Source organism: Hyperolius riggenbachi, chromosome 1 (assembly GCF_040937935.1).
Source record: "Hyperolius riggenbachi isolate aHypRig1 chromosome 1, aHypRig1.pri, whole genome shotgun sequence".
Classification (NCBI taxonomy): domain Eukaryota; kingdom Metazoa; phylum Chordata; class Amphibia; order Anura; family Hyperoliidae; genus Hyperolius; species Hyperolius riggenbachi.
The window spans coordinates 493,093,189-493,106,682 of NC_090646.1; the positions used below are offsets into that span (position 1 = coordinate 493,093,189).

The window sequence follows — 13,494 nt, forward strand, 5'->3', positions numbered from 1 at the left end:
CCTCATGCCTCTTCAGTGTAGACGTGCGGTACAGCCAATCATTATGCAACTCCTGATGCCACATTACATGAAGGGACGAGAGTCGCATGGCGATAGGCTGTACAGCACATGTACACTCAAGAGGATCTTTCCTGCAGCCAGATGCAGGTAATGTATGACGCTTCCCTGCAGTTCTGCATATTAAAGGGAACCTAGACTAAGAAGGATATGGATTTTTCCTATTAAAATAATACCAGTTGCTGATCCTGTGTCTCTAATACTTTTAGCCACAGCCCCTAAACAAGCGTGCAGATCAGGTGCTCTGACTGCATACGAGAGAAATCGCCGTCGGAAGACTTGGGCGCAGATTACAGCCAGTATGACCTATCCTGCTTCTGCACAAGTTCCCGGCGACGTTAAATACTATTTCCCCTCTAGATCTACGTGGATAGTGGAGGAATGAAATAATTCGGCTTCCAGCAATTGCTGGAGGCCGATTTACAGTGTTTAAAAAGTAACTTCAGCTCCATCTTCTGACGGCACCGTAGTTATTCCCTGTGCGCCGCTATAGCCCTAATTTCTATTACGGCCTATGGTGGCACCGGCTGTGTCCAAATCTCTTGCAGTGGAATAGCAGTAATCGCTCTGACTGAAGTCAGACTGGATTAGATGTATGCTTGTTTCAGGTGTGTGATTCAGCCACTACTGCAGCTAAAGAGACACACACACACACACACACACACACACACACACACACACACACACACAGTTACTAACATTTGTAACTTGGGGTTGGGGAAGAGGCCATTCAAAAGATCTCTGCTAGGGGGCCTGTCCGGCACAATGTATTTACACCCCTTTATGAGGTTATATATGTTTTTCAGTGGCTGGATAGTGTACTGGTTAAGGGCACCGCCTGGGAGACCAGGGTTCAAATCCTGGCTAGAGTACCTATTCAGTAAGGAGCTCCAGGCAAGAGTCTCTAACACTGCAGGGTGGCCCCAGTGCGTCCCACTGGCTGCAGCTCTTGAGTGCTTTGAGTCTGACAGGAGAAAAGTGCTATACAAATGTTTGCATTATTATTATCGGATTATTTTTGCTCTACTGTAAATATTCTCCTCTACATTCCTGAACTAGATCATTACTTGTATATTTATTAGGAGAACCAAGTAATAGTTTCTTCTGCAACATTTATTGTGGGTCACTGTTTGAACGCCATCTAGGTATAATATCCTTTTTGTAATTCTTTATTGTCAATTGACCAATAGGTCTCAATAAGACCTACCTTATCTTAAAAAAGCAAGTTAGAAACTAAAAACATCAAAGTACAGCTCGTAAATTTGAAGACAAGAATACACTACTGTGGCATGTGGGAACCACACAGGTTGTACAGACGCTTAGTCAGCTTTAGAGATTCCACCACAAATACACTGACCCACTCATCATTCTATACAAGCTCCCATGGAACTTATAAAATGACACACATGCTGGAAGTGGTTTTTCACAGGATGACCAACAACATCTGGATGAACCTGAATGGCGGAATCTGCAGGAAAGCTCAGACCTATTTCTGTTCTAATTATTTGTTATTAAATGTGTTGTGTATCTGTCTCAGGCGCCATGTTTGCTAAAACTGTAAAATGAAAATGTTAACCATATGTTACCAAAGACAGCGTGATCTGTGGCTATTCTCTGGACAAACCAGTAACAATGCATACTTTGTATAGACTATGTACATCTTTAAATACACATAATTTATTAGGGCAAATAGGACACAAAATGCTTCTAGAAACCTCAAGTCAAGAAATATAATGCTCATTTAATGTTAAACCGTCGTGAGAAAATGTTTGTATTTTTTGCAGTGAGGTCCCCTCTTATCAAAACTCAGCTCCCAATATCTCAGGTATGTCCCAGTATGGTGCAGTGCTCACACGTGTGTCATGTTGGGGAACGGCTGGCTCTGCCAATTCAGGTACCTCTGCACCACTCTCTGTATCAGTACCAGGGTGGAGCACCAATTGAGTGTGGGGTGAGGAAAGATGCTGACCCTCAAACATTACTAATAGAAGAGAAAACAAAGGCATGAAACCTGCTGGGAAGGACCAGGCAATGCTGAGGCAGCAACATGAAGATGAGAAAGCAGAGCCAAAAGGAAAGGAGAATTTTGGTAGGCAAGTATTCATTTTTACTATAAATAATGCAGTTGCTGGTTGGCTTTTGACATTATTCCAACATGAGCCACTTTACAAGGTACTTACGCTGCTGCCATGTTGATATATTTTCCTACTCCAGCCCGATAGGTTTTGGGCTCCTGTACTTGCGCCTTTTTTGGCACAACTGCCTTTTCCTTTAACTGCTCTTCTTCCTTCTGAGCTTTTTCCCTTTCTTGAGCAACCTATGAATAAAAAATGTTGCACAGCAGCCAGTTACTAGACTTAATACTAGTCCTGAAAATAAATGTTATCATACAAAAGGTTACCACTAGCACCTACCCGGTTCCCTGAGGCAGCTTCGGCGGAATAGGTAGGATCGCTGACCCCCACAGCCTTACTATCATACTGCTGGCAAGCTCTGCGCTGTATTTTCTCCTTGACATGGCCTAATATCTTTATTTCTTTTTGCACTATACGCTGGTTAGGTCCACACACCTTTCTTGTTGATATTTCTTTTGACTCACGCACTTGAGTTTCCGGTTTGGTTGCAGTTTTTGCTATTATACCAATGGTTTTATTTTTTCTATACTTATAAATCTTGACGCAGTCCCTATCAGGGACTCTGTTCTCTATGCACTGACACTTTATTATTTTGCTTGAAGCACATCTTTTTCACTATTACTTACAGGATCTACTTATTGATGAACTTGAGGCACTAGCACTTTATTTGCATATTTGCAAGTTTTTATTCCAGACCAGCGTATATTTCTATGTTTGTTTTTATATACAGATGTACTTAATTATGTGTTCCAGGATCAGCAGCAGTTCTTGACCCAGTGTCCCACCAGATTACATACTGTTATTTAGTAATTGCTGGTGGGAGGCATATTATTAGAGCAATGTGCTGTTAGTGAGAACATAGGAGCCTGGCAGTTATTACTCATTATTTGTTATCTATTGGATAATCATGGGCCTGGGGGGTTATGGCGTTTTTAATTGTTTTTAATTATGTGTTGTTGTTAATAAAGACTATTTCTAAGGTACTGCTGCAGTTGTGGATACTGGATTATTCATATGGTGTGAAAAAGAGGGACTACTTTTTTCTGTGTTTTTTTAAAGCTGTAAATTTTGGGTCGATGACCCTAGTCCCTACTTATATTTATTCCTTATGAAGGATTTATTGCTAGTGGATAGGATGGGGCAATATTAGGGGCTCAAATGTTTTGTTAACTGACCAAACGATGAATTAGACAATTTGGCTTAGTTAACTACATTTTTAATATTTGTTTCAGAGAATTGAGAAGAATAGAATGAAACAAACTTAGTGGGAAGGATAGCAGAGATGTGCAGTGTTCGGTTTCCTTGAAATATCCAATTGGTACACAGGAAATGAAAAAAACAAATAACTCCATCTTAAGGAGGTGAGATAACCTCATTTTAATGAGGTTGGGCGATGCAGCAGCTTCTGGCAGGTGTGGTGAGGAGGGGAACAATGGGAATGGGCTTCACTCAGGCATGGTTGTCGCGAAATATCCAATGTACCAGATTTTAAGGGATATTGGGGGACACCTGCACACACTCCACATTCTTGGCTGAGACGGACCTATAATGGTAGCCTTGGTCTAGTGCCATCTAGCACCTAGCTTCTCAACATATAGAAGCTTTAGTAGGGCTCAGAGGTACTTGAACTTATCATAGTCAATCTATTTTATTATGTTTTGAGGTGAAAAAGGTTATAAAGCCTATATAAATTCGGTTGCATAAGAATTTATAATAAAAAGCCTCTAGCATATGCAAAGAATGTAAGAATCAAGAAATGTACAATGCTGCCATCATATTAAGATGATTTTTACCAAGAATGGTTACATAATTCTCATGATGTTATGTTATTAGGTCATATTTAGACACTAATAATGTTTTGAGACAGAAGATGACCTCACAATGGCTCACAGTCATTATCTTCTGAATGTGATCATGACGGTACCTGCTGACCCAGACTACGATAAATAGATTGTTCTCAAGCATTACATAGTGATTAGGACCACATGCGTCAGATGGAGCCACTCTGAATATTACATACACAAAGCAGGTAATAGAACAATGATGTGGGAACACAAAAAATGCAGTTGTTTCCATTTCATCTCTGTCTTTTGTAGTAACACTGTGATTCATAAACAAACATAAAAAGCCATGTACGCTTTATGCTATTTAGTAAACGTGTGTGTAAGACCATTTAAGGTGGTCATACATTGGCAGATGGGGCAGCAGATTTAACCATCTGATAGATTCCTCTCTGATCAAATATGATCTGAGAGGGATCTAATATCTGCCACACTGCACACAGATTTCCAATCGATTTCAGCATGAAATCTGTCTGTCAGGCCTTTCAGGTCTCCCCCATGCTGTGCAAAGTGTTGCAGGCTCTCCGGTCTACTGGCCTGTGTGACCTTTCTCCATTGCCTGTACTGACATCACATACATGCGGCAGGGTCACAGGGTAAATGCGTCCCCGGAGGCAACAGAGAGAGACACTGGAGGCGGCGAAACATTCATCGCGGGCCCAGGAGGTAGACATTGCATGTGGGGAGACTGGTTGGGGGTCCGTCGGTTGTCAAGAAATTGAACGCTGCTACCACCGCCCAACATGACCGAGTTCTTTGCAGAATGATTGTCTGGATTGATTTTGGCCAGAAAAAGATCAAGATGACAATCGGGTGCCCACACTGCGGCATGGATCTCTACCAGATTTGAGTATGATTGAATTGGTCAGATATTGATGCTGCAAATCGAGTAATGTATGAGCACCTTTACACTGCAAGACACAGGAATACAATACTAGGAACACCTTTTCTAAACAATTTCATTTCACAGATAACCAATCTTCTGATTGAGTGCACATATAATGAGTCACTTGGGAGTTTTATTGCAGAAGTCCACCACATAGGGCTCCCTGAATAAAGCGCATAATAAAGGTGACAGGTGTGGTACATCAATAAATCTAAGTACACAGAAACATTAGTGGGGAGTTTCCTCAATCTCAGTCTAAACAATCAGCAGGAAGAGGAAATTCATTGATGTACAACTACTGCAACAAACACGCTCCCTGTGTTGTCTATGGACATCATCTACCTACCTGTCAATGTAAACGATAAACCTCTTCACTCATAAGGGATCATGCTTCACCAGCAGTGAGATATATTTATCATACTTATGCCTCTGTGTTCCTCACTGGCTGCCCCATAGCCACCAATATATTCACTGAAATGTGGCCTGTTAGTACATGGGACAGAAAAGCCTACTTGATCTAAATATTGGCAAATGGGGTCTATTCAAATACCAAAAACCTGTGATTTTGGTATTTACATGAGGCTTCCGAGTGAAAACGGAAAGCAAGAACATATGTTTTGGCCATGTGGCAGGGAAGGGGAAGTTATTTTTACTTCACCATTAAAAGGTTTTCCCCTTATGGACCAAAGGATCAGAGCAAGAACCTAAAATTTTAAGGGTAACATTACTGGATTGTATAGCTCTCCGAGGGTCAAGAATTCCTTGAGGCACTTTGTAAAGTGATGCAAAGAAATACCACTGCCATTTAAAAGCATAATAATAATAATAATAATAATAATAAGATAGTCTGAAAAAAATCCATTATTGGTAAATTATTATTATTGTTTTATAAAGAAACTAGTACTGCTCTGGCAGGTCTCAGAAAGCAGTATATGACAGAATGTAAAACCGCACTGTACACATGAAGCCTTACCTGTGCGTCAGCTTCTTCATACGGGTCTACAAATACTGTGGTACTTTGTATCCTAATATCCTCCTGGAAAAGGAAAAACAGAATAATCTTACTGACCACATCATTTCTAGGGTCTTCCTACCTCTGTGAAAAAAAGCTAACAAGAAGGTCCTCAAATCTACAGATTTAAAGGGAACCTAAAGTGAAATAAAAGTGGCCAGTCCCCTCCCTGTGTGGTCCCGATTCCTACACCATCATTCCACTCTGCTCTATTCAGTCACTGTACCCTTTGCAAAGCTGGCCAACTGGGCCAGTCACGACTTACTGTGCATGCATAGTCAAGAGCATCCTAGATCGCACTCCCATAACTGGGAGAGTTTGGCAAATGCACAGTAGCAATTTTTACTATCTGGGCAAGCACAGGACGTCCATGGGGGCACACAGCAAAGTCCACACATGCAGCTTTCAGAAGGGCACAGCTGCAGAATGAAATAAAGCAGGAATGACTGTAAGGAACCTGAAGGTCAACAGGGGGCTGGAAAAAAGCCCTTAGGGCCCTTTCACACCAGAGGGATTTTTCTGCGTTTTAACGCCACGGCCGAAGTTGGCGTTTTCCTAGGTAAAATGAAAGTTCATAGACTTTCATTTTACCTTTCACATCTAATGCTGCGTTTTGGAGTGTTGCGCTTCAACGCTCCCAGGAGCTTTTTTAGGGCTGACCGCGGCGTTTCTCATTACAATTGATACTAATGTATTGGCGTTAAACGCCTTAAAAACGCCAGCAGCCAAAACGCAGCGTTTTAGCCTTTTTACTGCTGCCTGTAGTGTGAAAGAGCCCTAAGTAAGTGAAACAGGTCAACTTTATTTCACTTTAGGTTTCCTTTAATTGAAAAAGATTGCAAAAGTTCTCTGTGGGTTTTTAAGTAAAGCTGTAGTACTCATATGGCTACAATTCTTTCACAAGTTAAAAGGGTACCTGAAGTCACACGTGACAGGATGAGATGAATAGTTATATGTAAAGTCCCAATCCTGCTTAGAATTAGCTTTTTTGCTGTTGGACTGCAGATGAAACCGCTCAACTCTCACTTGTGACCCCCCAAAAAGCCAAAAAGTCATGTGCAGCTGAAAAAACAACATCTGAGTGCAGAGAACAGATAAGACGTTTAATAGTTCATTTTTTAGTTATTTTTAAAGTTTCCACTGTTTCAAAGCAGACCTCTGGTGTAAACACAAAACCCACACTATTAGCACAGACACCAGAAGTTATAACAGAGTAGCAGGGCAAAATATCTAAAAACTGACCACTTGTGCCATAAAAGCCAGGTTTTGTTGGCCATGCCCCCTTTCTGAAAAACTTCCATAGCAGTCTTTGCAAAGGCAGAAAACTGCCAAGAAATTGTGCCCCCTCTGTGGGTGGCAGGAGCTTCCTAGTGTGGCCTGAGGACAACTCTGCCTCTACCTGTGCCACTGAGACTGCCGATGTCAGAGAAGAGAGGTGACGAGAGAAGAAGTCTCAACTACTGCATGTTGCATTCCAAAGCTGCCACAATTCTTCCCTGCTGCTCAATTCGGAAGTCAGCCATTGCCGACTCAGGTAAAAAAAGAAGTGGGAACAGTTATTTTAAGTGCCATTCTGGCCTTTTCACTTTAGAATTTACAATGGGGGTCCTCTTTAAGTACATGTAGGTAGTTTAACCTGTAACACCAAAATAAGACTATAGGGTCTCAGAAAAGCTCTATTTAGGAGTAAGACTACAAATACAATTGTTTATCTCATTAGTTTATTTTCACCTCAGCATTGTTTTAATTGTTTATTCAATTTTAATTTAAAAAAGAAAAGAAAAAAAGGTATTCCTTTCTGCTTATAACACATAAGAGGCGCAGTGTTACTCCCACATATAAGAGGAACACTTACCCTCCCACCCAGCACCTGACATGCCAGTAATTGTAATGAGCCTGCAGGGATATTCTGGGAGTCTGCAACACTGGTGACAGCATTACAGGGTGATCAGATATTACTCTGCTGCTGATATAAATATATCACTGCTAGTTCCTATCATATGATGAGACTGGATGATGTAATATACCTTCATGATGTTATATAATAGTCATGTTATTCCCAGTGTTGGAGTAGTCACAGCTACAGTTTCTCACAAGATGATGAGTTGAGAGAGGTTCAGCATATTATACAGAATTTCTATCTTACAAGTCAGCAGCAGAAAGTAGAGAATGTTTTCAACAGTATTTCAGTTCACTAATAATAATGTATTTACAGGAAGAACAAACCTATCATGAAACAAAAACACAACCAAGTAAGAATCCTGAGCAAAGTGCAGGCATCGTGTAGAAGCTGCAGATACAAGCAATAATTTTCATGTATGTGGGATACCATAAATCCTCAAGGTGTACTACAGTATATACCACAAGTCCTCAACTGTAGTATTTGGCAGCAAAGCCCCACCTTATCTTCCATGTGGCCCTATCCACAACTTGTTTAAAGGGAAGGTCCAGGCTCCTTGAACAAAGAATCGATCTACTTAACAGGGGCTTCCTCTAGTCCCTGGCAGCCGACATGTCCCACACGCCGGCCCGTGGTCCCCACAGGTGCAGAGGACGACCTCGTAAGTCCGTAGTGTACTGCGCAGGCGCAAAACTACTGTGCCTGTGCAGTACACTCCAAACAACGTGGACTTGATTGACAGCGGCGCCCGTGCAGGAGCAGTAGACAACCTCGTGAGGTTGTCCTCTGCACCTGCGGGGACCACTGTCGGCAGGTGAGTGCGGAGCTGCGGTGTGGGACATGTTGGCTGCCAGGGGCTGGAGGAAACCCCGGATAAGTAGATACATTTTTTTTAAAGGAGTCTGGACCTTTCTTTTATATAATCCATACTGGGCGCATGAGACACCCCAGGTACACACAAAACACATCTGATAATTACCGCTACCTGCATGGACCAAAGTCTGTCAGCACTTGGCAGCATTCTTAGTTTGCTCATGTGACACTTAAATAGTGGTGATGGTTACTCAAGCTTCCAAAACACCATAATCCTATAACAAAAACTAGGCCAACCTTCTACTCCTTATGTGTGAAACAATGATAAAAACCTGCGCAGACAATTTACAACAAGAGAGGAAACAAATGATCAAACCAGATTGAGAGATCAGCAAAAACTTAGTTTACTGTGAGAATAAGCATAAAGTAACAGCTTATATAGTGTCCATACTGAAAGTGACATGCAAGTTTTCTAAAATGCAGGTAAACTCCGCAATACAAACAAAATCCATTATAGATCAAGAACCCATTTTAAGCAATCTTAATGATTATTATCCTAATACAATAAAAGTCATGAATCATGAAATGGGGGAAATACAAATATTTACCTTTGGTCGGTCTGTCTTGGCATCAGTGTCCACATTCTCCATGGCAGTCAGTGTCTCAAACCCACCAACAACTCTACAAAAATGCATAAGAACAAGGTGAATATACTGTATAAACCCTGAAAGGAAACTAGGATTAGAATGTGATCTCTGTACTCACCTCCCAAACACTGTGTGCTTTTTGTCGAGGTATGTACAGGAGCGAAAGGTTATAAAGCTATGAGTAAAATGAAAAATGTATTAGAACTTTTCTATCTCTTCAGTCATATGAAAAAAAAATGTAAATGTGGATTCGTTTATCAGAAATTTGTTTTAGTCACTTACAACTGGGACTTGTTGGAGTTGGGCCCGGTGTTGGCCATACTGAGAACTCCCCGACCTGTGTGAGTCAAGTTTGGTTTAATCTCATCTTTAAATGGTTTTCCCCAGTAGGACTCTCCTCCTAAGAAGAAATGGCAGATGCTGTAGTTGAGCCTCAGAGAACACTTAATAATGCACAAAGATGACAATTTCATCATGGGCATGGCCTAACCTACCTGTTCCGGTGCCTGTGGGGTCTCCGCCTTGTATCTGTAGGAACCAAGACAGCAGAATGGAAACATTGCCTTTGCAATAAAGCAGACAGACTCCAGGAGCATCGTACTTACCACAAAATTCCTAATAGACCGATGAAAGATTGTTCCATCATAGTAATTCTTTTTGCACAGCTTAATAAAATTCTCACAAGTCTTCGGTATCTGAGGGGGAAAGATATGTCATGAGTGATTTATACAACATAAATGACAGTAGAGGAAAAGGAAGCATCAGGGATAAATCTTTGCTCTAATTACCAGCTGCCATATTTCAAGTACAGGATATAAAATGAAAGATTGCAGATGCAAAAATTTCAATTTTTTTTTCCTGCGGTAAACATTTTGAAGGGTTCTTTAGAAGCGGGGACAAGTAAATGACTTCTTCAACACTCTTCAAGGATAGGTAATACATGCATATCAAGTATACAAAATGAACCCCAAATTTCAACTGACTTGTAATGAAATTGTAAAATATTACTGTTGCTCTCCGCCAGAAGACATCTGTGAATTCCCAGTTTTCCTATTTTGTTATGTATGCTCTCCTTCACCAACATGCACTACACATTAACCAAGCTGCTGCTGGTCTGAAAGCTTCCCCTTACAAAATCCTCACTGTGACAAATGTCTGCCATCCAGTGTGCCACAGCATTACTAATAGATCTATGATATAAACATTGGATAGCTCTTATTTGGACAGCAGGATTGTGAAGATACCACGAGGAGGGGATGGATTACAGAACAGAGGGAACCAAGGCACTTTGGCGCAGAGTGAGCCGATTCGCGGCTCATCCAGCAGGCGCTCAAATCCCTGGCAGCGTTACATACTATTCCCCCTTAAGAATCATAGCAACTTGGAGGGAGGAGTAATTTGGGGTCTGGTGATTGCCAGGACCCCGAATGAACCTTACACACCTCGTGCAGTATCACATTACTGCTATAGTGGCGCCTGTTTTGGCATACTGCCTTGTGCGCCAAGTCCACCTGCTTCAGTCAATTTGCAGATCATGAAAAAGTATGGACTAGTCAAATCAGCAGTGTTTAATATACCATATTTGAAAATACTGCTGGTAAAGGGGATGGATTTATTATTAGTTTCAGGATCGATTTTACTTATTTACATTGTAATGATACTTAATTCTTTACAGGGCGATGATCATATATCTTGCAGAAGCGTCTGGACCCACAAGTACCGTGATATGTGCACAGGGCAGTTTCCCGTGAAGCCAGGTACAGGTGCCCGCAGTATAGGTTAGCCAGGTCTAGTTGCATCCAGTATAGGTAGCCAGCTATAGGTCCCCTCAGTATAGGTACCCAGGCATAGGTGCCCCCAAGTATAGGTAGCCTGTATAATTGCCCCCAGTACCCCAGTATATGTTGGCCAGGTAGGTGCCTCCAGTATAGGTAGCCAGAATAGTTGCCCCCAGTATAGGTTAGATGGCAGGTGCACCCAGTATTGGTTAGATAGGTAGGTGCCCGCAATATAGGTAAGATAGATAGGAGCCCCCTGTATATGTTAGATAGGTAGGTGTCCCCAGTATAGGTTAAATCGGTAGGTGCTCACAGTATAGGTTAGATAGGTAGGTGCCCTCCATAGGTGATGGATGGGGGAGCCACGGCTTCACTGGGACTCAATCAGAAGCAAGGAGGGCGGCCCTACTTCTCCCTCTCTTTCTCTCCCCGGGGCTGCCCTCAGTGCTCTCCCCTCTGCTGTAGAGTAAGCGCATGGAAGGCTGGTAAGAGGAACTCCCCTCCCTGCCGTTCCAATCGCCGCTGGTCTCCTCTGCATAGCCGCTGATACATGCTCTTCTTCCTGTTGATCAGGAAGTAGAGCATGTATACTCAGCGTTGCATTACAGTAATAGCACAGCGTTGCATTACAGTAATAGCACAGCGTTGCATTACAGTATTAGTACAGGTCAGTTTGAGTGCCTTGAATCGGTGATTTCATAAACTGAGGAGTTGGAGTCTGGAATCCACAGCGCTGTCTGCTTCTAATACATTTAGTCATAAACCATTAAACAAATATGCAGATTAGAGGCTTCTAGCAACAATCTGACAAGATTAGCTGCATGCTTGTTTAAGGTATGTGATTCAAGCACTATTGAAGTAGGCCTGCCTGGCAACTGGTATTTTTTAAAAGGAAACAAATATGGCAATCTCCATATACCTCTTTCTTCAAGTTTCCTTTAAGTCTGTTAAAATCTGCACTGCCCTACAAATGCCTCTAGCAGCCCCGGGATTTGTATCCCAGGAGTGAATAAAGTAGCATGCCTAAAGCAGATGCCCCACCAGTTCTATCACACCTGTAGTTACAGGCAGGACTGGGCAGCAGTTTGGGGTGTTTGTCAAAAGAAGTATTAATGCTCACCTTAAATGTACAATGTAATTTCTAGTTTCATAATATACCAGCCAAAGAGAAGCTTCTAAAAACAGCACAGCCATTCCTAGATGTATAGAAAGCAAATCTCAGCTGATACCACTCAGCATTTCAGGTCACATAAAATGGGTCACAACTTCTTTAAATATTTAACAGTTTGATGTTTTTCTCATGTCCACCTCCCTTTCAGTCAGCAGCTAAAAACAACACACCCAGATCTGTGTTGCCACAGAAACAAAAAGGGGGGGGGGGGAACCTGGCAGCTGATAAGTGTTGCTATGGCAGCTGCCCAGTGTCTTATTCAAGAGTTAATGGTAAAGTAGCATTCTCAGTTATGTTGCTGTAAAGGTTTTACCGTTCCCAGTTACGTGTTTGTTTTGTGCCACATTCTTCTTGGTGTTTGGCACATCAGCACGTCAGTTATGGAAGTGTAAAATCTGAACTGCATCACAGACTTCGTTATCTCAGCCTAGACACAACCGCCCACATTATGAATCATACCAGGAGAACAACAATTACCGTGCAATAACCGTACGTGTTGCTTCACTGCATCAAACTAGTGCAGCTCTCCAAAGTTGACAAATCACTCACCTTATCACAGTAAAGCTCCAGGTTAAGATCTCCCTTGTTGGTGTGCAAGCGAACGTAGCCTTTCTTCTTCACATACTGATAGCGGACAGTGTCTTCTGCAATGGCCGCTGTATTAGAAAAAGGTGGAGGGAGGTCAGCCAAATAGTAAAATCCACCATAGTCACTTGCTGAATTCCAGTAAAATCAAATCATAAAAAATTAAAATCGCTTTTCTTACAAACCAGAATGACCAGAACAAAACTAGAGTAGAACTGATGCCAAAAGAGAAGCAAGTTCCCCAATCAAGGATTCTTGCTGGTCACTCTGAGCAGCTGCTCTGTTTTTACACCAGTTTTTTTTTTTTTGCCTCATTGTTTTTGGGCTTAGCAAGTATTACTGAGCTGTACAGCCCAACAGAGAGGCTGACAGCCACCTGAGAGGGGACTTTTCATCCCTTTAATCACAGTAAGAAACAATAAGCCACTGTTTTTTCTTCTTTTATTAACAATTGGAGGAATCCCTCATTCTTTGCAACAACAGTGACTTGCAGAAGCTGTAGTAAAGCCAAGAAACCTTGGATCCCCCGTTATAAAACATCACAGTTGATTGACTGTCTCTGTGATTAGACACCTGTCCTTAGGACATGCTTACAATAAGTAGTAAAATCTTAGTTGTTGCAGAGATTAAAGTCTTTTTGGAAGATGTGTTCAACTGAAAACTATTAAC

The 13,494-nt window shown here is 41.8% G+C and overlaps 1 protein-coding gene and 1 long non-coding RNA gene across 2 annotated transcripts in view; one reads left to right on the forward strand and one right to left on the reverse strand.

The window, feature by feature from the left end:
• PPIL2 (peptidylprolyl isomerase like 2) overlaps positions 1-13,494 on the reverse strand; it is a 107,400-nt gene that overhangs the window by 6,851 nt on the left and 87,055 nt on the right. The window contains exons 12-19 of the mRNA XM_068243099.1: positions 12,790-12,896; positions 9,897-9,986; positions 9,786-9,819; positions 9,574-9,691; positions 9,410-9,466; positions 9,253-9,325; positions 5,893-5,955; positions 2,238-2,374 (exon numbers count right to left, since the gene is read on the reverse strand). Coding sequence (XP_068099200.1) covers positions 2,238-2,374; positions 5,893-5,955; positions 9,253-9,325; positions 9,410-9,466; positions 9,574-9,691; positions 9,786-9,819; positions 9,897-9,986; positions 12,790-12,896 — 679 coding nt within the window. The remainder of the gene's footprint in view (positions 1-2,237; positions 2,375-5,892; positions 5,956-9,252; positions 9,326-9,409; positions 9,467-9,573; positions 9,692-9,785; positions 9,820-9,896; positions 9,987-12,789; positions 12,897-13,494) is intronic.
• On the forward strand, positions 7,256-9,985 carry LOC137522947 (uncharacterized). The gene is made up of 2 exons (XR_011022487.1): positions 7,256-7,465; positions 9,682-9,985. It is a non-coding gene; the product is annotated as an uncharacterized lncRNA (long non-coding RNA).